General features: G+C 32.7%; 2 protein-coding genes across 6 annotated transcripts in view; one reads left to right on the top strand and one right to left on the bottom strand.

The window, feature by feature from the left end:
* Src64B (Tyrosine-protein kinase Src64B) overlaps positions 1-5547 on the top strand; it is a 69686-nt gene extending 64139 nt beyond the window's left edge. For 2 of the 3 annotated variants that reach the window (XM_003699666.3, XM_012288666.2), the window contains exon 7: positions 63-5547. In XM_003699666.3, the coding sequence (XP_003699714.1) occupies positions 63-277 (215 nt within the window). In that variant the 3' untranslated portion in view covers positions 278-5547. The remainder of the gene's footprint in view (positions 1-62) is intronic. The other variant, XR_001096410.2, reaches the window with a different exon arrangement.
* A 79-nt stretch (positions 5548-5626) lies between these two features.
* On the bottom strand, positions 5627-8695 carry LOC100879211 (uncharacterized). 3 transcript variants are annotated; one of them, XM_003699667.3, is made up of 2 exons: positions 7598-8695; positions 5627-6767 (listed from the first exon to the last, which is right to left on the bottom strand). In XM_003699667.3, the coding sequence occupies exons 1-2, from the start codon at positions 7711-7713 to the stop codon at positions 6080-6082; spliced, it is 804 nt and encodes a 267-aa protein (XP_003699715.1). In that variant the 5' UTR covers positions 7714-8695; the 3' UTR covers positions 5627-6079. The 3 variants fall into 3 exon arrangements, with proteins under 3 accessions (XP_003699715.1, XP_003699716.2, XP_012144052.1); XM_003699668.3 differs by lacking the exon at positions 7598-8695 and adding an exon at positions 7273-7522; XM_012288662.2 differs by lacking the exon at positions 7598-8695 and adding an exon at positions 6869-7135.
* Between the last annotated feature and the right edge of the window lie 16817 nt (positions 8696-25512).

Here is a 25512-nt window from a genome sequence, read left to right as displayed (position 1 = left end):
ATGTTCCCCTTATTGTCTCGATTGTCTAGATGTTTGAAATGAAATTTGTTTGATTTTTGTAGGTATGCAGAGTCGCGAAGTAATCGAGCAAATAAACAAAGGCTATCGGATGCCTAAGCCATTGAATCACCCGCTGCCGGACAGCATTTACCGATTAATGTTGCAGTGCTGGGATGCTAGCCCCGAGAAGCGACCCACGTTCGAGTTCCTTAATCACTATTTCGAGTCATTTAATGTCACTAGCGAAATACCGTATCTCGAGCCGCCAACAGACTGATACACAGCTCACATGCAGAGTCAGTACCTGGTACCGCACGGTCATTTTCACCCAGCGCACATTAACTGTGCCATGGAATTTTATGGTATTTATTGCTAGATCTCTGGCAAACATCTGAAGAAGCTGTTTACCGTGTTCTCTTCTTTTTGTTTGTTTTTGTTCGTGCATCGCAGAATTTCTGCGGGAAGATTCCAAAAAAGAATAAAATAAGAAGGAAACGAGAGAGGATCGTACAGGAAGGAAGATATTTTACAAAGAAACTTTGGTGACGAGAATTTATATAAACGTTACTGGACGTCTCGAAACAATCGTTAAATACTGCCAAAATTGAAGAAGTGTTCTTTTCATTTCTTTTTCTTGATCGAACGTCATCGAGCAAGCATTTCAAGGACAATGATCTTGTGTGCCATGGAACTTTATAGAACAAAAAAGAAACGAGTATTGTTTGTACTTTGAAAAGTATTTGCAAGACTAATAATCTTTGTGACCAATCGTGAATAACTGCCGATTAAAATATCAAGTCAAACGTTTACGACTGAAGATAAAATGAAAATAAAAAATGAAGAGTATAGAATATCTCTGACCGCTAACGTATCCAGTATCTATTATAGAATTTAAAAAATGGGATCGTTCATCGTTCGAACTATTTAATAGGAATTTTCATAATTTGGAGAGTATATTAAAAATAATTGACGAAGGTATCTAAGAAAAAGTGTTTAGAGAATAGGAACGGAACCAGTTGAGAGCTAAAAAAAATGTAGAGTTTTAAATGGTAGACGATGTAACCAATTATATTAGTCCGTCAATGTACGATTACAGTGCAGAAAGGGAAACGATCGCGCCATCTGTGTAATTTGCGCGATCACTTCTCGTATTGATCTCGAAACGATCGTGACTGATCTTTCCTATGATCCAAATTGTTTTCTTTTTTACACGGTCCTTAAAAATCTAGATGCATCGTTTCAGCGTCGAATGATTTTTATCATACAATACAGTCTCGCTTCTAAATTCGACGGTTTTCGAAACTTTTCAATTTAGAAATTTGTAAATTTCTAACTTGTTCAATTTGTACACTTGAAAATTTTTAAATACATGGCGAGACTGCATTGTATTAGGACATCACATTCTACGATAAAATAGATCTAAACGAGTTTTCGTTTGATTTCGAACGATATGTCGAGTAGGACAATATTTTATACGAGAGATTAATACGTTTTTATACGTACAAGAAAGAGTACCTTTCAGGTATAATTTTGTTCTATGAACAGTGTATTTTAAACCTTTCAACAATCTACAATCGCCCAAGCACGCGAATCACCTTTTCATGACAGGTGCCCGGTCGTAGTAGTAAAAGGGTTTAAAAGCGCACATTCATTTTCTATACACGTCTCGTTATTTTTTACTGTGATTGCACTTTGTAAAGAAAACTACCTGTTCGACGCTGCGTCGGTAATATAGTTACGTATTAAGCAATCTCGTCGTTACGATAATCATTTTTTTAAGTTCACCGAAGTGAAAATAAAAAAAAAAGCAAGTTACTAGTAACGAAAAAAAAAATACGTTATACGATTGAGAACCGCGACATTTTCCGAAGTTGCGCGAATAAGAGAAAAATGAAGAACTTAGAAATACTATTAAAATTGAGGTAAAGATTAAGTCATCGATGTTGCTCGTACAAAGTGTCTGAGAAATTGTAAATTTTCTACTAAACATACAAAAATATAAAACGACAGGTTAGGGTAGATTCTAGGCGGTAGAACGTGAGGGTAGGTGTGTAAAGCGTCCTCGGAATGTGAAACACCGAAACGCGAATCTTTCCTTTTCGTAAACGACATACATTGGCGAGCATGTCGGGCTTCCCTAGGAACAGTTATGTAGAAGAAAGAGCCTCTTGCTAATTTTCAAGGTTTTGAGAACTTCATTGGTTAATTTAAAAAATTGAGGATTTAAGAGTTTAGAAATTTGAAAGTCGGATGAGAAGGGGCTCTTGTTTCTATAATTATCCTTGTCCGAAGGAAGCCTCCATTGCACCCGAGTGTACACAAGAATAAAACGGGGTTATGAGGTTTCGATTCCGAGGATTTCTCGTTGTCGTCGTCGTGGTCGTCCTCCACGGAACGTATCGTTAGACGTTAAGTCCCTAGGTGTACACTGAACTATGTCACGATAAACACGATGAGCCATTATGACACTTTAGATATTAAACGTTTAAGGAAAAGTAACGAGAGATAGAGAATATAAAGAGCGAAAGAGAACGACAGGATGTAACTACGAAGAATGAATGAAACGAGAGATTTGCGTGCGCGTGCGAATTGTTACACAACTGTGTCTGTGCGGTATTATTTCGTTTTTCTCTTTTTTTTCACGTGCGTCTTGCCGTGACATTCAAAAACGAGCAATAAAATGTCGTGTTCTTCGTATGACCCGTAACTAGTGATGGATACACTTACAAATCATTTTGAATTTTATTCGAATCCTAATGGAATCTCATATAAAAAACTTCTTTCGAATGCTTTTCAACCTGGTAATGGTTTGATGACTTCAAAAAATTGAGAACGTATAAATTTATATTTAATTAGTAATTAAAAATATTTAGGGTTCGAATAATATTCAAGGTAAACTTCGTATAATTACGAAGCGGTTCGAACTCAATAAAAAGGAAAGCGACATAAGCTCAATAATCATCGTTTTCAGGGAACTACGATTACGAAACGAACAATATAGTGTGAGCATACGAGAGTGATTGGAAAAGTTTCGAAAACATTGGTGTATTACTCTTTAAATCAAGTTCGTATGGTTATACCTTACTGCTAGCTAACAATCATTCCGACAGTCATCGATTTTAGTGGAATAATTTACGGCTTACGTATGTCCCGGGACACCGACATTATATTGCCCCTTTATACATATACATAGTATACTGATAATATAATGTTTTCTACTATAATTAGCGAAGCAAACACCATACGTTCGTTGTGTGAGTTGATTAATTTATTATTAATAATAGAACGATGATGCGACGAGTGGAAGGAAAGGCATCATGTTTACGTAGAGATTTAGAAGGTAGCTGTATTACGTCCAAGTAAACTTTTCTATGAGCGTTTTATACCGATCAAAACGACGTTGTTGCGTTTATTCACGGAGAATGGTCACTTTTTAAAGGTTTCGCTAGCGATCATGTTGTCGCCATAGTTTCGTAGAAGACACGTAAAAGATCATGCATGAATTCGATTTGTCAAATGTACCAAATGAATGGAAACAATGTACGGTTTGATTTCTTCATGTTTGAATGTCACTGTTCGCATACATCATTTTCATCCGAGAAAGAGGAAAGAGAGTAGTATATTTAAATGTTAATATACTGGTAAAGGGCATCATGTGGCCTTTCCACTGGACTTAGAGACTGATATTGTTTAGACGAACAGAACAGATTACATTCGAATATAACTGTGTTCGACGAAATTAATTATATGGGTATCGAACGAGGTAAGTAATTGGAACAATTTCGATAAATTTCAAAAATTAGTGCTTGCATCCTGCATCTCTCCCCAAGAAATTCGAATTAGCAATTTTTCACTGTATTTTTTGTTTTTACAAAAGTACTTATTTTTTTAAATTATTTCGTCACGAAAATGGTTCCAGTTACGTGCCTTATTTGATACGTAACAAAAATTAGGAATTTTCTTATCAAATTAGAACAAGATTCGGCAGTTAGTTTGGAACTAAGCAATTTTATACGTGGTTCAATTACAGTAGTCTCGTTATATTGCTATGGAACGGACAATTCTTGGAATTGGCAATATATTGAGTTGATCAAAAGCTTTCTTTAATGTTACGGCGACCTTCGAATCGTCCTACGATGGCGGGAAACTTGCTCAGTCGGCAATATAGAGCGTGGCAATACAACGCGTGGAGAGTATAACGCATATATTCAACGTGTGAAGAATATAGACGTATAGCGAATTCCAATGCGTAGAGAAAACGTGTAGAGAATTCAACGCATGGTTATACAACACATAACGGTATAACGCGTGTTATAAGATGGCGATATAATAGAGCAACGGTCCTTGCCTTGTCCAATGATGTGCGTGAAAGTCCGTATAAAAGTGGTAATATAACGAGAGTTTATTGTATTATTCCAGAAATTCCGAAAAACTTTTTCTACAAAATAAGAGTAAAATTTGGCGCATTTCGCAATGCGTTCGAAATCGAATTCTGGTCGGGAGACGCTGCGTGTTTCGAATTGATTAATCGCGTGTACAAGGTGTTCATAAGTGTTCCAATTTTGAAAGAAACTGATAACGAATGCAATAATACTATCGTTCGTCGTACGTCCTGTTGTCCAAAGCAAAGCATTACTTAATGTGTGCTGGCTGATTTACCCGACAATATAAAGCTATTGACTTTTTCTGTTAATATTTCACGATCGTGCTATTTAACAATTATATAGCAGTACGTTAAAATTAAATTAAACGTGTGCCGTCATAGTTATCGATCGAATAGTACTTTGTAACTTGGACTCTATTTTTACTACTCTTGCCAACCAACTGTTTTTGCAACTTTAATTGATTTCATCATTCATGAAGTCGCGTAACACTTTCAGCACGTCTTGCATTTGTTGTCGTTGATATTTTCCATTTCTCATATTTACAATGTAACACCGCATTATAGTACTCGATGGTCGATTTTCTAGAAAATTGATTTCTCGTGTTTTTAATACCGCGTCTCTCGGCTTGGACACAAGTTTCGAGTATGACATAGACAATTTGTTTCTGTACGATTGATAACGACACATGTCCAATTGTAAAAAGAAAACAAAAAGGAAAGCTTCGTTTCTTCATCTTGAAATTCGTTTCGTTGTGGCTCCGTTCAAATAAAATTTTAATAAATCTGTGATATAGCGACAGACCTCATGTTTTGATACAGAGTTTGAGTATTGCGCGGGGCTACTACGAAAAATCATCGTATCCAGAAAAATTTAAGTGCTGAAAATGAAATCAGAGTCGTCACGTGATGCGCACACCAAATAGATGGATATTTTTTAACGCATTTAGGCTTTCGTCGAGGTTTTTCACAGTACACCGCGCGTCAACATGGTTCACTCGTACCTAAAGTTAAACAAAAAGAGACAAAAGAAATGGATCAATATATCGTCATTGTTTACGTACCAAAGCTTATTATCATTAAGTAATTTAACGGTTACTTTGTATCATTGTATTAAGTATCATAAGCCTATGCAGATAAATATATTATGTATCATATTAACAGAACAGTGTCAAACGATATTTGCATGATTCACTTCACGTAATGCATAGTAGAATTTGGTAATTTCAATAACACAACAGTATATTAAGTCCAAGAAATTTATTCTAGTACCAATATTTTCATCTCGCAATACAAAAATTTTATAAAGAAACGTATTTCTTTTTCATTCAAAACTAAACGATATCGAACACAAACAATTTTTTAAAAACAAATGTCACGCAATGTTTTTTTATTTTTTCCGTTCGTTATCATCATATTTCCTTTTTACCCTTTTTTAGTCCTCGTTACTAAAGCGATGTCCGAATTTTACCGCTTTTAATACTTTTTTTCTTCTACAAAAACGCAGATGTGTTCCTTCCATTTTTTTTTTCTTTTTTTCTTCTTTTATTAGATATTATGTATAATTTAGGTACCAAATTAAATTGGATTTGTAGCAAACATACAGTATTTAGACTGATGATCATGCATAAACGTTGCATGCTAGTCCTTGAAAAACTGTATAAGAAAATCTTTCAATTATAATTCAACATATTATAGTTAAATGTACATCATTTCTGCCATATGCGACATCTTCTTTGGAATATGAACAAACTCCTCGAAGTAGCTGGCAAGTTCATCGATCGTGACATCGCATGAAGGTGGAGATATTCTTGCTTGTACAGAGCATGTATTTGAACTTGAAGGTTGACCAGTTGAACCGGTTGTTTCCAACTGACTATTACTACCTCCGCCTGGACCAGGCCCTCTCTTTAAACTTGGCATCGTATTACTACGTGCTCGTTGGAAACTACTAGCCTGGTAATTATCCTGGATGCTAGTATCGTCCTTAGCTTGTCTAGACTCTTGGCTAATATTCAATTCTTTGAAATCCTTAGCAACCGATCCATGGCCAAAAATCTTGGAGTTCTTACCACAAATATTAAATTTACATGTTTCTTTAAGCAATGTATCTGCTAGGTTATCACTAAGACAATTAGTACCAGTATCATTTAATTTTAGAACAGCCTCTTTGATTATCGAGTTTTTCTTATGCTTATCCAATGCTCTTTCATTCTTTGATGGTTTGAAATTCGTTGTGCTTTTCACGCCTCTAGGGCTGATGGTAGATAACGGTGGCCTAATAGGCATTGATCTTTTTTGAAATAAATAACTGCAATCAGAACCGACGCTTTTGCTTGCCGTTCTAAATGGGTTTGGAGATTTTGTTTTGTCAGTTGGAGTAATACTGAAACAGCACAAAACAATATTGACAATTAATATAACAGTAGAAACAATTATACATAATGTGAATGGAATGTGGATCACAAAAACATTTAGCGATATTACTGAAACTTTGACAATGTATTATCAAAAGTCATTCCATGATGATTCATCACTCTCAGTACACAACCTTGAATCAATATTAGTAAATATTGATTTCTTTTCCGTTTAGAAAATAACGCGGACTACTATTTAAAAATTTGGTAATTTGATATTTTAAAAATATAAAAGATTGGCAATTTTCAGCGTATATATCAGAAAAAGGTATATCCAGATTTACACGCGGTTTTATAGCGAAATGTCCATGCGAATATTTTTGTCCAGCACTGAAACGATATAAATTTTTACACTACACTTGTAATTCTCCGATTACACCGATGCGCCATTACCGAACAATTCGCAAACAACATCCTCATCAATCGCGGCACGATATCAACATTTCTTGTAGGTAAACATTACGGTTTCCTTACACATGACAGTCAACGATGTTGTTGTTTCGCACCGTCGCGAATAAGAAATGACGGTCGTTGAAACGCGCGTTAACGAGTGCTTGCATCACTAATAAATCGAAAACACGTGCAACGTAAACAGCGATCGTCACGTACGGTTGCAAAATGAGGTAACGTTAATCTGAGACCTTGACCGCACGTGAAAAGGGGTTGAGTCGCAAAACGGTCGCGATTCGATACATTGAACGACTAAGCCGGGACACGGAATGTTCGAGGGCGAATGGGAAGGGTACGGGTTGTGCGGGAGCAGGCGCTTTAAAATGAGCTTTCGGCGGTAAATGCTTACTGAGGACAACTCGAGGAGAGCCGATCAATTTCGAGCTTCTCCAAACTCGCCGGCAACACTTCGTCAGCCATGCTCGTGATTTTACACGGTTCTGTGTTCAATGTTTGCGGGAACATGGCATTATGTCGCACCACTGTTGGCAAACAACCATTGACAGCGCGTCGGAAAATTCCAGAATGAAGTGCACAGTGTATCGGGAAATAGGTTAGAACGACGATGACGACAGGCGGAATTCTTCGACGGCGACGACATTCACTGAGCGTTTTTCGTTAGATCCTGCAGGAATTGTTTCGCGGTGTCTCACTCGTGCACCATCACGCTCCCGTTATTACGGCACTCACTCGTCGGATCTATCACGAGTGGACGCGGGTTTACGATCAATTAATCATCGACAGCACGTAAATAAACAGACTTTTGCGCGCAACTGCCATACTACTGCTGCTCAATACCGGAAGCGACAACTCCAGATGGCGTTGCACGTGCATCGCGATCGCGCGCCCAACCGCCATTTTGAACTTTCGAAACTTTCGTCGCCGCGCATACGGAAACAGGATTTAGCAAGATGCGACGAAATCTACGTTACGAAACGAAAAACGTCCACGAATTTCCAACCGATTATCACTATTCTCGAAAACTTTCGAAAGATCAGCTTTATTCATCGACTTTATATTTTATGCTTATAAAAAGCGTGAAAATTGTTTCACTCGGGTGGTAGAATAAAACAGACATTTTCATTAAAGGTCTTTAATTATAAAATACAAAATAATCAGTGATGGGCAGTCTCAGCGCATGCGCAGTAAGCTATCCGTAGAAGTCCTCAGTAGCGTATACACTTTGATGAAATATAAGGTATCATTAGGCCCTAGTGAGGAAAAAAAAATAAATCTGAAGAAAATTGCAGGAAAGAGAATAAAAGGGTTAAATAATACAACAGATTATATATAATAAAAGTAATATTAAATTTATTTATAATTATTATTATTTTTTACGTTTGTAGCCGATTTGTTATATGAATACCAATATTTGTTGCAAGAGCAAAGGAAAATATACCGCTCGATTTTTATCAGATCTATGCATGTTATTAAAATAAAATCCTTGTATTTCTTTCTTAATGTTTCTCTGATATTATAATTTTCACACGTATAAAATATAGTCATACAAAGAGGTCCTTCCAAGTCGTTTTTCTTAAATAATAAATTAATTTAGTGTTTTTAAAGTAATTGTGCTTTTGTGTTATTTTAAATATAATAATCTCCCATATTCCATCATGTTATTCCCATTATATTATATTATACAACTTCCCATTATATTATATTATATTATATTATACAAATATATATATATATATATATATATACTTTTATAAATATATATACTACGCATATTACTACTTTTATCCTCATTATCCTTATCATTCTTATTATTATCAATAGTATTACGCATATTACGACTACTATCATCGCTGGAACTGTAATTATCCTTGCTACTCCTATTTTTATCAATATTATTACCTATATTACTACTTTTATCATCATTATCCTTATTATTCTTATTATTATCAATATTATTACGCATATTACGACTACTATCATCGCTGGAACTGCAATTATCCTTATTACTTCTATTCTTATCAATATTTTTACGCATATTACGACTACTATCGTCGCTGGAACTGTAATTATCCTTACTACTCCTATTTTTATCAATATTATTACCTATATTACTACTTTTATCATCATTATCCTTATTATTCTTATTATTATCAATATTATTACGCATATTACGACTACTATCATCGCTGGAACTGCAATTATCCTTACTACTTCTATTCTTATCAATATTATTACGCATATTACGACTACTATCGTCGCTGGAACTGTAATTATCCTTACTACTCCTATTTTTATCAATATTATTACCTATATTACTACTTTTATCATCATTATCCTTATTATTCTTATTATTATCAATATTATTACGCATATTACGACTACTATCATCGCTGGAACTGCAATTATCCTTACTACTTCTATTCTTATCAATATTATTACGCATATTACGACTACTATCGTCGCTGGAACTGTAATTATCCTTACTACTCCTATTTTTATCAATATTATTACCTATATTACTACTTTTATCATCATTATCCTTATTATTCTTATTATTATCAATATTATTACGCATATTACGACTACTATCATCGCTGGAACTGCAATTATCCTTACTACTTCTATTCTTATCAATATTATTACGCATATTACGACTACTATCGTCGCTGAAACTGTAATTATCCTTACTACTTCTGTTATTATCAATATTATTACGCATATTACTACTTTTATCATCATTATCCTTATTATTCTTATTATTATCAATATTATTACGCATATTACGACTACTATCATCGCTGGAACTGCAATTATCCTTACTACTTCTATTCTTATCAATATTATTACGCATATTACGACTACTATCGTCGCTGGAACTGTAATTATCCTTACTACTCCTATTTTTATCAATATTATTACCTATATTACTACTTTTATCAACATTATCCTTATTATTCTTATTATTATCAATATTATTACGCATATTACGACTACTATCATCGCTGGAACTGTAATTATCCTTGCTACTCCTATTTTTATCAATATTATTACCTATATTACTACTTTTATCATCATTATCCTTATTATTCTTATTATTATCAATATTATTACGCATATTACGACTACTATCATCGCTGGAACTGTAATTATCCATACTACTCCTATTTTTATCAATATTATTACCTATATTACTACTTTTATCAACATTATCCTTATTATTCTTATTATTATCAATATTATTACGCATATTACGACTACTATCATCGCTGGAACTGTAATTATCCTGGCTACTCCTATTTTTATCAATATTATTACCTATATTACTACTTTTATCATCATTATCCTTATTATTCTTATTATTATCAATATTATTACGCATATTACGACTACTATCATCGCTGGAACTGTAATTATCCATACTACTCCTATTTTTATCAATATTATTACCTATATTACTACTTTTATCAACATTATCCTTATTATTCTTATTATTATCAATATTATTACGCATATTACGACTACTATCATCGCTGGAACTGTAATTATCCTGGCTACTCCTATTTTTATCAATATTATTACCTATATTACTACTTTTATCATCATTATCCTTATTATTCTTATTATTATCAATATTATTACGCATATTACGACTACTATCATCGCTGGAACTGTAATTATCCATACTACTCCTATTTTTATCAATATTATTACCTATATTACTACTTTTATCAACATTATCCTTATTATTCTTATTATTATCAATATTATTACGCATATTACGACTACTATCATCGCTGGAACTGTAATTATCCTGGCTACTCCTATTTTTATCAATATTATTACCTATATTACTACTTTTATCATCATTATCCTTATTATTCTTATTATTATCAATATTATTACGCATATTATGACGACTATCATCGCTGGAACTGTAATTATCCTTGCTACTCCTATTTTTATCAATATTATTACCTATATTACTACTTTTATCATCATTATCCTTATTATTCTTATTATTATCAATATTATTACGCATATTACGACTACTATCATCGCTGGAACTGCAATTATCCTTATTACTTCTATTCTTATCAATATTTTTACGCATATTACGACTACTATCGTCGCTGGAACTGTAATTATCCTTACTACTCCTATTTTTATCAATATTATTACCTATATTACTACTTTTATCATCATTATCCTTATTATTCTTATTATTATCAATATTATTACGCATATTACGACTACTATCATCGCTGGAACTGCAATTATCCTTACTACTTCTATTCTTATCAATATTATTACGCATATTACGACTACTATCGTCGCTGGAACTGTAATTATCCTTACTACTCCTATTTTTATCAATATTATTACCTATATTACTACTTTTATCATCATTATCCTTATTATTCTTATTATTATCAATATTATTACGCATATTACGACTACTATCATCGCTGGAACTGCAATTATCCTTACTACTTCTATTCTTATCAATATTATTACGCATATTACGACTACTATCGTCGCTGGAACTGTAATTATCCTTACTACTCCTATTTTTATCAATATTATTACCTATATTACTACTTTTATCATCATTATCCTTATTATTCTTATTATTATCAATATTATTACGCATATTACGACTACTATCATCGCTGGAACTGCAATTATCCTTACTACTTCTATTCTTATCAATATTATTACGCATATTACGACTACTATCGTCGCTGAAACTGTAATTATCCTTACTACTTCTGTTATTATCAATATTATTACGCATATTACTACTTTTATCATCATTATCCTTATTATTCTTATTATTATCAATATTATTACGCATATTACGACTACTATCATCGCTGGAACTGCAATTATCCTTACTACTTCTATTCTTATCAATATTATTACGCATATTACGACTACTATCGTCGCTGGAACTGTAATTATCCTTACTACTCCTATTTTTATCAATATTATTACCTATATTACTACTTTTATCAACATTATCCTTATTATTCTTATTATTATCAATATTATTACGCATATTACGACTACTATCATCGCTGGAACTGTAATTATCCTGGCTACTCCTATTTTTATCAATATTATTACCTATATTACTACTTTTATCATCATTATCCTTATTATTCTTATTATTATCAATATTATTACGCATATTACGACTACTATCATCGCTGGAACTGTAATTATCCATACTACTCCTATTTTTATCAATATTATTACCTATATTACTACTTTTATCAACATTATCCTTATTATTCTTATTATTATCAATATTATTACGCATATTACGACTACTATCATCGCTGGAACTGTAATTATCCTGGCTACTCCTATTTTTATCAATATTATTACCTATATTACTACTTTTATCATCATTATCCTTATTATTCTTATTATTATCAATATTATTACGCATATTACGACTACTATCATCGCTGGAACTGTAATTATCCATACTACTCCTATTTTTATCAATATTATTACCTATATTACTACTTTTATCAACATTATCCTTATTATTCTTATTATTATCAATATTATTACGCATATTACGACTACTATCATCGCTGGAACTGTAATTATCCTGGCTACTCCTATTTTTATCAATATTATTACCTATATTACTACTTTTATCATCATTATCCTTATTATTCTTATTATTATCAATATTATTACGCATATTACGACTACTATCATCGCTGGAACTGCAATTATCCTTATTACTTCTATTCTTATCAATATTTTTACGCATATTACGACTACTATCGTCGCTGGAACTGTAATTATCCTTACTACTCCTATTTTTATCAATATTATTACCTATATTACTACTTTTATCATCATTATCCTTATTATTCTTATTATTATCAATATTATTACGCATATTACGACTACTATCATCGCTGGAACTGCAATTATCCTTACTACTTCTATTCTTATCAATATTATTACGCATATTACGACTACTATCGTCGCTGGAACTGTAATTATCCTTACTACTCCTATTTTTATCAATATTATTACCTATATTACTACTTTTATCATCATTATCCTTATTATTCTTATTATTATCAATATTATTACGCATATTACGACTACTATCATCGCTGGAACTGCAATTATCCTTACTACTTCTATTCTTATCAATATTATTACGCATATTACGACTACTATCGTCGCTGAAACTGTAATTATCCTTACTACTTCTGTTATTATCAATATTATTACGCATATTACTACTTTTATCATCATTATCCTTATTATTCTTATTATTATCAATATTATTACGCATATTACGACTACTATCATCGCTGGAACTGCAATTATCCTTACTACTTCTATTCTTATCAATATTATTACGCATATTACGACTACTATCGTCGCTGGAACTGTAATTATCCTTACTACTCCTATTTTTATCAATATTATTACCTATATTACTACTTTTATCAACATTATCCTTATTATTCTTATTATTATCAATATTATTACGCATATTACGACTACTATCATCGCTGGAACTGTAATTATCCATACTACTCCTATTTTTATCAATATTATTACCTATATTACTACTTTTATCAACATTATCCTTATTATTCTTATTATTATCAATATTATTACGCATATTACGACTACTATCATCGCTGGAACTGTAATTATCCTGGCTACTCCTATTTTTATCAATATTATTACCTATATTACTACTTTTATCATCATTATCCTTATTATTCTTATTATTATCAATATTATTACGCATATTACGACTACTATCATCGCTGGAACTGTAATTATCCATACTACTCCTATTTTTATCAATATTATTACCTATATTACTACTTTTATCAACATTATCCTTATTATTCTTATTATTATCAATATTATTACGCATATTACGACTACTATCATCGCTGGAACTGTAATTATCCTGGCTACTCCTATTTTTATCAATATTATTACCTATATTACTACTTTTATCATCATTATCCTTATTATTCTTATTATTATCAATATTATTACGCATATTACGACTACTATCATCGCTGGAACTGTAATTATCCATACTACTCCTATTTTTATCAATATTATTACCTATATTACTACTTTTATCAACATTATCCTTATTATTCTTATTATTATCAATATTATTACGCATATTACGACTACTATCATCGCTGGAACTGTAATTATCCTGGCTACTCCTATTTTTATCAATATTATTACCTATATTACTACTTTTATCATCATTATCCTTATTATTCTTATTATTATCAATATTATTACGCATATTATGACGACTATCATCGCTGGAACTGTAATTATCCTTGCTACTCCTATTTTTATCAATATTATTACCTATATTACTACTTTTATCATCATTATCCTTATTATTCTTATTATTATCAATATTATTACGCATATTACGACTACTATCATCGCTGGAACTGCAATTATCCTTACTACTTCTATTCTTATCAATATTATTACGCATATTACGACTACTATCGTCGCTGGAACTGTAATTATCCTTACTACTCCTATTTTTATCAATATTATTACCTATATTACTACTTTTATCATCATTATCCTTATTATTCTTATTATTATCAATATTATTACGCATATTACGACTACTATCATCGCTGGAACTGCAATTATCCTTACTACTTCTATTCTTATCAATATTATTACGCATATTACGACTACTATCGTCGCTGAAACTGTAATTATCCTTACTACTTCTGTTATTATCAATATTATTACGCATATTACTACTTTTATCATCATTATCCTTATTATTCTTATTATTATCAATATTATTACGCATATTACGACTACTATCATCGCTGGAACTGTAATTATCCTTGCTACTCCTATTTTTATCAATATTATTACCTATATTACTACTTTTATCATCATTATCCTTATTATTCTTATTATTATCAATATTATTACGCATATTACGACTACTATCATCGCTGGAACTGTAATTATCCATACTACTCCTATTTTTATCAATATTATTACCTATATTACTACTTTTATCAACATTATCCTTATTATTCTTATTATTATCAATATTATTACGCATATTACGACTACTATCATCGCTGGAACTGTAATTATCCTGGCTACTCCTATTTTTATCAATATTATTACCTATATTACTACTTTTATCATCATTATCCTTATTATTCTTATTATTATCAATATTATTACGCATATTACGACTACTATCATCGCTGGAACTGTAATTATCCATACTACTCCTATTTTTATCAATATTATTACCTATATTACTACTTTTATCAACATTATCCTTATTATTCTTATTATTATCAATATTATTACGCATATTACGACTACTATCATCGCTGGAACTGTAATTATCCTGGCTACTCCTATTTTTATCAATATTATTACCTATATTACTACTTTTATCATCATTATCCTTATTATTCTTATTATTATCAATATTATTACGCATATTATGACTACTATCATCGCTGGAACTGTAATTATCCTTGCTACTCCTATTTTTATCAATATTTTTACGCATATTACGACTACTATCGTCGCTGGAACTGTAATTATCCTTACTACTCCTATTTTTATCAATGTTATTACTCAATGCTATTATCAAAGTTAGGTCATATTAGGTTAGGTCAGGGCCCAAGGTTAGGTCAGATTATGTTAGGTCAGGACCCAAGGTTAGGTCAGATTAGGTTAGGTCAGGGCCCAAGGTTAGGTCAGATTAGGTTAGGTCAGGGCCCAAGGTTAGGTCAGATTAGGTTAGGTCAGGACCCAAGGTTAGGTCAGATTAGGTTAGGTCAGGGCCCAAGGTTAGGTCAGAATAGGTTAGGTCCGGGCCCCAGGTTAGGTCAGATTAGGTTAGGTCAGGGCCCAAGGTTAGGTCATATTAGGTTAGGTCAGGACCCAAGGTTAGGTCAGATTAGGTTAGGTCAGGGCCCAAGGTTAGGTCAGATTAGGTTAGGTCAGGGCCCAAGGTTAGGTCAGATTAGGTTAGGTCGGGGCCCAAGGTTAGGTCAGATTAGGTTAGGTCAGGGCCCAAGGTTAGGTCAGATTAGGTTAGGTCAGGGCCCAAGGTTAGGTCAGAATAGGTTAGGTCAGGGCCCAAGGTTAGGTCAGAATAGGTTAGGTCAGGGCCGAAGGTTAGGTCAGATGAGGTTAGGTCAGGGCGGGTTAGGTAGGTTAGGTACCCAGACCTAACCTAATGCAACCTAACCCTAGGGTCCGACCTAACCTTTTCCAACCTAACCGGTTAGGTTGGATTAGGTTAGGTCTGGACCGAAGGTTAGGTCAGATCAGGTTAGGTCAGGGTGGGTTAGGTAGGTTAGGTACCCAGACCTAACCTAATGCAACCTAACCCTAGGGTCCGACCTAACCTTTTCCAACCTAACCGGTTAGGTTGGATTAGGTTAGGTCTGGGCCGAAGGTTAGGTCAGATCAGGTTAGGTCAGGGTGGGTTAGGTAGGTTAGGTACCCAGACCTAACCTAATGCAACCTAACCCTAGGGTCCGACCTAACCTTTTCCAACCTAACCGGTTAGGTTGGATTAGGTTAGGTCTGGGCCGAAGGTTAGGTCAGATCAAGTTAGGTCAGGGTGGGTTAGGTAGGTTAGGTACCCAGACCTAACCTAATGCAACCTAACCCTAGGGTCCGACCTAACCTTTTCCAACCTAACCGGTTAGGTTGGATTAGGTTAGGTCTGGGCCGAAGGTTAGGTCAGATCAGGTTAGGTCAGGGTGGGTTAGGTAGGTTAGGTACCCAGACCTAACCTAATGCAACCTAACCCTAGGGTCCGACCTAACCTTTTCCAACCTAACCGGTTAGGTTGGATTAGGTTAGGTCTGGCCCGAAGGTTAGGTCAGATTAGGTTAGGTCAGGGTAGGTTAGGTAGGTTAGGTACCCAGACCTAACCTGATATAACCTAACCCTAGGGTCCGACCTAACCTTTTCCAACCTAACCCTAGGGACCGACCTAACCTGATACAACCTAACCGGTTAGGTCGGAATAGGGCAGGGGAGGGTAGGTTATATCGGAAAAGGTAATAATAATAATAATAATAATTGCAACGATAATAAAAGTAGTAATATGGTCGGTAATATTGATAATAGTAAGAATAATAAGGATAATAATAATAAACGTAGTAATATGCTTAATAATATTGATAATAATATTGAGAATAATATTGATAATAATATAAATAATATGGATAATGTTAATAAAAGTAGTAATATGTGTAATAATATTCATAATAATAAGAGTAGTAAGGATAATTACAGTTGTAGCGATGATAATAGTCGTAGTATGGGTAATAATATTCATAATAATAAGAATAATATGCTTAATGATGATAAAAGTAGTAATATCCGTAATAATATTGATAAAAATAGGAGTAGTAAGGATAATTACAGTTGTAGCGATGATAATAGTCGTAGTATGGGTAATAATATTGATAATAATAAGAATAATATGCTTAATGATGATAAAAGTAGTAATATCCGTAATAATATTGATAAAAATAGGAGTAGTAAGGATAATTACAGTTTCAGCGACGATAGTAGTCGTAATATGCGTAGTAATATTGATAATAATAAGAATAATAAGGTTAATGATGATAAAAGTAGTAATATGCGTAATAATATTGATAATAATAAGAATAATAAGGTTAATGATGATGAAAGTAGTAATATAGGTAATAATATTGATAAAAGTAGGAGTAGCAAGGATAATTGCAGTTCCAGCGATGATAGTAGTCATAATATGCGTAATAATATTGACAATAATAAGAATAATATGCTTAATGATGATAAAAGTAGTAATATCCGTAATAATATTGATAATAATAGAAGCAGTAAGGATAATTGCAGTTCCAGCTATGATAGTAGTCGTAATATGCGTAATAATATTGATAAAAATAGGAGTAGTAAGGATAATTACAGTTTCAGCCACGATAGTAGTCGTAATATGCGTAATAATATTGATAATAATAAGAATAATAAGGTTAATGATGATAAAAGTATTAATATGCGTAATAATATTGATAATAATAAGAATAATAAGGTTAATGATGATAAAAGTATTAATATGCGTAAGAATATTGATAATAATAAGAATAATAAGGTTAATGATGATGAAAGTAGTAATATGCGTAATAATATTCATAATAATAGAAGTAGTAAGGATAATTGCAGTTCCAGCGATGATAGTAGTCATAATATGCGTAATAATATTGACAATAATAAGAATAATATGCTTAATGATGATAAAAGTAGTAATATCCGTAATAATATTGATAATAATAGAAGCAGTAAGGATAATTGCAGTTCCAGCTATGATAGTAGTCGTAATATGCGTAATAATATTGATGAAAATAGGAGTAGTAAGGATAATTACAGTTTCAGCCACGATAGTAGTCGTAATGTGCGTAATAATATTGATAATAATAAGAATAATAAGGTTAATGATGATAAAAGTATTAATATGCGTAATAATATTGATAATAATAAGAATAATAAGGATAATGATGATAAAAGTAGTAATATGCGTAATAATATTGATAATAGTAGGAATAATAAGGATAATGTTAAGTATAGTATAGTATAGTATAGTATAGTATATAGTATATAGTATATAGTATAGTATAGTATAGTATATATATATATATATATATATATAGTATATATATAGTATATAGTATATATATATATATATATATATATATATATACTATATATATACTAACTATATATACTAATATATACTATATAATATAGTATAGTATAGTATAGTATGGTATAGTATAGTATAGTATAGTATAGTATATATACTATAGTATACTATAGTATAGTATACATATAGTATAGTATATATATATACTATAGTATACTATAGTATAGTATAGTATAGTATAGTATAGTATAGTATATATATATATATATATATATATACACTATATAATATAGTATAGTATAGTATAGTATGGTATAGTATAGTATAGTATAGTATATATAGTATAGTATAGTATATATAGTATAGTATAGTATACATATAGTATAGTACATATACTATAGTATACTATAGTATACTATAGTATAGTATAGTATAGTATAGTATAGTATAGTATATATATATATGTATATATATATATACTATACTATACCATACATACTACATATATATATATATATATATAGAGAGAGAGAGAGAGAGAGAGAGAGTTGTATAGTTTTATACAGTCATATATATAACTAACCTAACCCAACCTATACATTCGTAGTTTACAGTGCAATTATAAGAATTTTTGAAAAATTATGTAGGATCTTCCAGGTGCCCTCATCAGTCACCACTGCGTGTACCGGCTAGGTACGGCATTGGCAGCAAGCTGTGACGTCAGTTGACGCATGCGCATAAAGCTCTCGCGTGCGATAAAATCTCACGACTGCCCAACACTGAAAGTAATTGTATAAAGTTGTGTGACTTGATGTTAAGATTTTATTTATGAACGCTTTACAAAAAGCGCGAAAATTGATTCATTCAGGTGGTAGAATAAAACAGACATTTTTATTAAAGGTCTTTAATTACAAAATACAAAGTAATATATAAAGTTGTATCACTTGATGTTAAGATTTTATTTATGAACGCTTCATAAAAAGCGCCAAAAATGGATTCATTCAGGTGGTAGAATAAAACATACATTTTCATTAAAAGTCTTTAATTATAAAATACATATTGTAGAATATTAAGTAATATATAAAGTTGTATCACTTGATGTTAAGATTTTATGAACTGTAAAATTTAGAAATACTGAATGCAGCATGCAGGTATAACTTTATAAAGCAATAAAGGAAATATGGCCGAATCGCGTGCAATTGTCGGCCGATAAATCTACTCGCTACACAAGCTGCCAAGATTTAAATAGGACGAAAATTACGAGCGTAATATCGATCAAACGTATCTTTGCGTCATTAACGGTGCCGTGATTTCCGTAAAAGCTCTAAACAGAGTCCTTTGGGATCGAGCTGTACTACCGCGATTAGGGTGCAATATCGCGAAACGAGATAGGCTCGTTTCTTGCCTTCGTACACGAAGTCACGTCTTGCGTTTTGCCATGCACGTTCGCGTGCGAGTGCAACACCCAAGATAAAACGGAATGGAAAGCAAATTTATTGTCGTAATTTATGGAAATATCGTGCGGCACTTTGTTTTCATTCCTTCTAGTGTACATAAAGAAAATTTTAAATGTTTCTTCGAGTATTTCAAGATTTATCGAAGGACGTTATGAAAGATTTTTTAATACACCGATGTTTTTATTTTCGTAACGAAATTTAAATTTAATTCTACGAATGAATTCGCTAGTCAGCGAATTTTGAAGAGAACCGTGGCAAAGTAGGAGAAAAATTGTTTCATCGAACAGAGTGCTGAACCGATGAATCAGCCACGAAGACTTACAAGCGCTGACTCGGTCTGCGATGAACTTTATTTTAGCGTGTGAGCGAAATATTTACGAATTCCTCGTTCCGAAAAGCACTCAAGAGCCTCGAAACACGGTAGGTTGAAACAACGAGAACCATCGTTGATTCTGTTTAACGATATTTGCGAGTTTCTATTTGATTTATGTTCCTCTTCTACATTGGCTGCTAAAAAATCTTCTGAAAAAAATAGCTTTACAACATATTTATAGTATACGCTTTTCTTTATTTGATTGATATGTATTATTTCTAAATTTTAATTATACAAAATTGTACAACATTTTAATTATATACAAAATGTTCAAGTTATTCACATAGTAGGTGTATTCACATATTTACAGAATTAGAATCATTATGTTAATAAATATAATTAATAAGCTTAAGTCTATCAAGCACCGTGCGTCATCACCTTTCCTATCCTTTAGAAGAATATCTAAAAAGAATGACGATTGCAGGCAAAAGTTCCTTATCAGAGATCGATTTTATCGAAAAAAAAACGAGCATGTGATGTCTCGAGTTTTTCTCGTTTAAACGATCAGAAATGTAGATTGGAACACGGCCAAAACTCGATACACGTACACACACATTTCCCTCGACCGCGTTCACTTCCTGCGGATTTGCACACGGGTTCGAAAAGAGCACGTGAAACGAGTTCTCTTTCGCAGGCTAGTTACGCGATAAAATAAGTATTTCAAGATCTCGCGGGACCAAGTGAACCTTTCATATTTCTTAGGATCTTACTTCGTTAGTGTCAAGTATGTTTCATGTGAATGGGGGACAGGTGAATGGGTGTAGTAGGTTTGACAAACAAAAGTTTGAAGATTCTACGAATAGGGTTGTTGCATAGGGTAGTTTTATATGTGAGATAGTTAATAGACTTTGGTAATAAAAATGGTCAAACATGAAGATCTAGTTGTATCAAGATGCAATCATTTTTCATCGTGTTTGTTCTGGTATAAAGGTGTTCAATCATACTTCATCATGTTCATTCACATTCAAGTTCTAATACAAAGGTATTCAATCATACTTCATTATGTTCACTCACATTCAAGTTCTAATATAAAGGTGTTCAATCATACTTCATCATGTTTGCTCATATTCAAGTTCTAGTATCAAGGTGTATAATTATCTTTTATAATGTTCACTTATTAGCATTTAGAAGATGATTACAGAGCTGTACCTCTAAATAACTACTAAAGTAATACATTTGCAATGAACAATTTCTCTTAATCACTAAAATACATGCTAACCTAAAAATGGTCACACATGAAGATAATCTAGTTGCATCAAGATGCAGTCATTTTTCAACATGTTCATTCACATTCAAGTTCTAATACAAACATGTTTAATCATTCTTCATCATGTTTGCTCACATTCAAGTTCTAATACAAAGATGTTCAATCATACTTCATCATGTTTGCTCATATTCAAGTTCTAGTATCAAGGTGTATAATTATCTTTTATAATGTTCACTTATTAGCATTTAGAAGATGATTACAGAGCTGTACCTCTAAATAACTACTAAAGTAATACATTTGCAATGAACAATTTTTCTTAGTCAGTAAAATACTTGCTAACATAAAAATGCTAGAAAAAGAAGATGGCCATTAGAGTATCAAGGTGTACAATTACCCTTCATAGTCTTCAGATATTAGCATTTAGGAGATGATTATATAGGTGTATCTCTAAATAATTACTAAAGTAACACATTTGCAATGAACAATTTTTCTTAATCACTAAAATACTTGCTAACATAAAAATGCTAGAAAAAGAAGATGGCCATTAGAGTACCAAGGTGTACAACTACCCTTCATAGTCTTCAGTTATTAGCATTTGGAAAATGATTATGAAGCTACATTTTTACATAATCACTAAAGTAACAAATTTCCAACAAACAATTTCTTTTAATCTCTAAAATACATCCTAACCTAAAAATGTTAAAAAATGAAGATGACCATGTTGCAGTAAGACAACCAAGTTACAATAATCCTTCATAATTACTTCAACTCAGAAAATGATTACATATCTATATTTCTATACATATAATCACAGAGATACCTTTCCAGAATGATCATACATGGTCAACAAATATTTTATCCAACTTTCCGTATAATTTTCTTATGACAGTTCCGATCGGTCCAAGTATAGTCTCCATTTTCTCCATCGATCTAACGATAGTATTCAATCAAAGTATCTCCAAGTACTCTCCACAGTTCCAGGCCGAAAATGGAGGCCGTGCAGCGTTGACAACCGTAGCCAAAGGCATCTTATGATATTTATGAGAGCCCTTATGGTAGAACGTGTCGCAGCGACTTACAGCGAGGGTGTTTGGACGGGGATGCCGGGGCCACATAGACGGAAATAACTGCGCGCAGGATTTCTCGTTGGAGCGACACGTACTTTCGACACATTCCCTGGCTACTTCCGCGTAATTTGCTGGAGGACCTCTGAAACATTTTCTTCGTGCTTTTTCCTTATGCCGCGATCGTAATTTGAGTCCAGCTTTCTGTCTGGCGTTAAATTTGTTCTCCGCTTCTGAGGCCGCGTGATGCTCTATTTCTGCTGGAAATTAACGTAGAAAGCCGAGGGAAAAGCGCTGAAAATTATACAAATTTATAGCAAGATTGTGCTACTTCAGTGGTAAAAGATGGAGTTTCTTTCTTATCGATATAGAATTTAGGTACGCGCCAAAGTGTGTGTAGTTTATAACATGTTCCTATGGATTTGCGAATTTTGAGAGGTATTTTCGTGCCAAACGCGTGCTTCTACGAGTTACGTTATAGTCGCGTAAACGTTTACTTTTATACTGTGTAACAACTGGAGGCTCACAAAATATACAATGAATCAGGAAATATTTTTTACAAGGTCTTTGATACATTATGGAATTCTCAGATCTTTAGTTTTGGTAATTCTTAAATTTCAAGACGTTCAAATTTATAAATTTTCAAACTGATTAAATTTTGAAATTTTCTAATCTTAAGATTTTCAGGTTCTGAATCCTCAAATTTGAAAATTTTTTAATTACAAAATTTCAAGCTAGCAAATCTTCAAATTGTTGAAACTCTAAATTCTCAAATCCCCAAATTTTTAAATCCCAAATTAGCAAATCCCTAAATTCTCAAATCCCCATATTATATAAGCCCAAATTAGCAAATCCCTAAACTCTCAAATCCCCAAATACCAAATTCCAGATTAGCAAATCCCTAAATTCTCAAATCCTTAAATTGCAAAATCCCAAATTAGCAAATCCCCAAATTCTCAAATCCTAAATTGGAAAATCCCCAAATTCTCAAATCCGCAAATTCTAAAATCCTCAAATTCTAAAATCCTCAAATTCTCAAATCCCCAAAATCTAAAATTCCCAAATTCTCCAATCCCCAAATTCTCAAACTCCCAAATTCTCAAATCCTCAAATTATAAAATTCCCAAATTCTCAAACTCCTAAATTCTAAAATCCCCAAATTCTCAAACTCCCAAATTCTAAAATCCCCAAATCCTCACCTCCCCAAATTAAAAATTTCCCCTTTCCCAAATCCCCAAATTCCAAATTCCCAAAATCTCCAACTAACCTTCTCGAAAGCCCTCCGAAAACTATCTTGACATCATATTCACAAAAGCGATACAAGCGTAGATTTCACAGAACCAATGGTACATGGTTTCCTACAATTTTAGCCACTCGTAAATCGCCGCTTCTTTGATTCCGCTGTTTTACGAGCGACGGTGCTGTTACATCGACCTTCTGTCGATTTCGTGCCCGGGTTTATCGTGAATTGTTGAAGTGTATTTCTCACTGACCGTTCGAGGTGAAGCTTTTAAGATGAACATTAATTTTCGATCTGGTTGCATCGGTCTCTGTCGTTTTGATAGCACTTGAGTCTGCCTTCAAAATGGCCCGTTGTGATCTTCCGTTAACGACTTGTCTGCTCGATTTATTCGAAACAAACGAAATAGCGTATCGTTTAACGCATCACAATGTAACCACATACACAAAATATCTATTTTTTAAGAATATAAAAATAAATGATCGAATTTCAGGAACCTTGAAGAGAGCAGATGGTTCTGGTCGGCCATTTTTCGTTCCCGTTTAAACGCGCTCCAAACACGAAACCCTTAGTTTCCTCGATTTAAGTAACTCCGTTTTGTTCCCCGACAAACGAATCGTTTGTTTGAGCAATTCCCCAGGCTATTTCCTACCCGACGTGTTAAGCACAGAATCTTGTTCTACAAAAATAGGTTCGCTGCAACCATGTTCCGAGGCTCGCCGAGGATCATTTCCAAACATTGTGTAGATCAAATGTCTCGCCCTCTCGTTGTACCTTTAAATTTCTACCTTCTTCTTGTTACAGTACGTGCATTCTACTCGCTACATGCGATTCTTGTAACTGAACGATTTTAACTGCCGTTTCTCTTCCTGCTTTCTTTTTACTGATTTGGCATTTTACTTCTCTGCTTCCGAGCGATAAGATTGAGGTTATGTTTCGGATTACGGTTTAGGTTACGGTTCAGAACATTAGTGTTTCACGTTGGGGTTTTAGGTTTTTTGTAACTTGAGATTTTTTATCTTTTGCAATTTAGGTTTTTGGGAATTTGAGATTTTGATACGTTAGCACGGTTACTTGTGCTGCAATCAATTATTGCATAAAATAAAAATATGGAAGACATGTTCGACATTTTTGCAACTCTTCCAGCAGAAAAATTTGGTGATTCAAAAAATTAATACTGCATTGTTCTTGTCAAAATAAAAAAATAAAAAATCGTATAAGATGT

Source organism: Megachile rotundata, chromosome 2 (genome assembly GCF_050947335.1).
Source record: "Megachile rotundata isolate GNS110a chromosome 2, iyMegRotu1, whole genome shotgun sequence".
Taxonomy (NCBI): domain Eukaryota; kingdom Metazoa; phylum Arthropoda; class Insecta; order Hymenoptera; family Megachilidae; genus Megachile; species Megachile rotundata.
This window is presented reverse-complemented; position numbering and strand designations above follow the sequence as displayed.

Coding starts and splice junctions, on each gene's coding strand:
- LOC100879211 (XM_003699667.3), bottom strand. CDS start 7,713: ATGTTCCCGCAAACATTGAACACAGAACCGTGTAAAATCACGAGCATG. Junction 6,768..7,597: donor CTCTCCTCGAGTTGTCCTCA/GTAAGCATTTAC, acceptor GTGCTGTTTCAG/TATTACTCCAACTGACAAAA.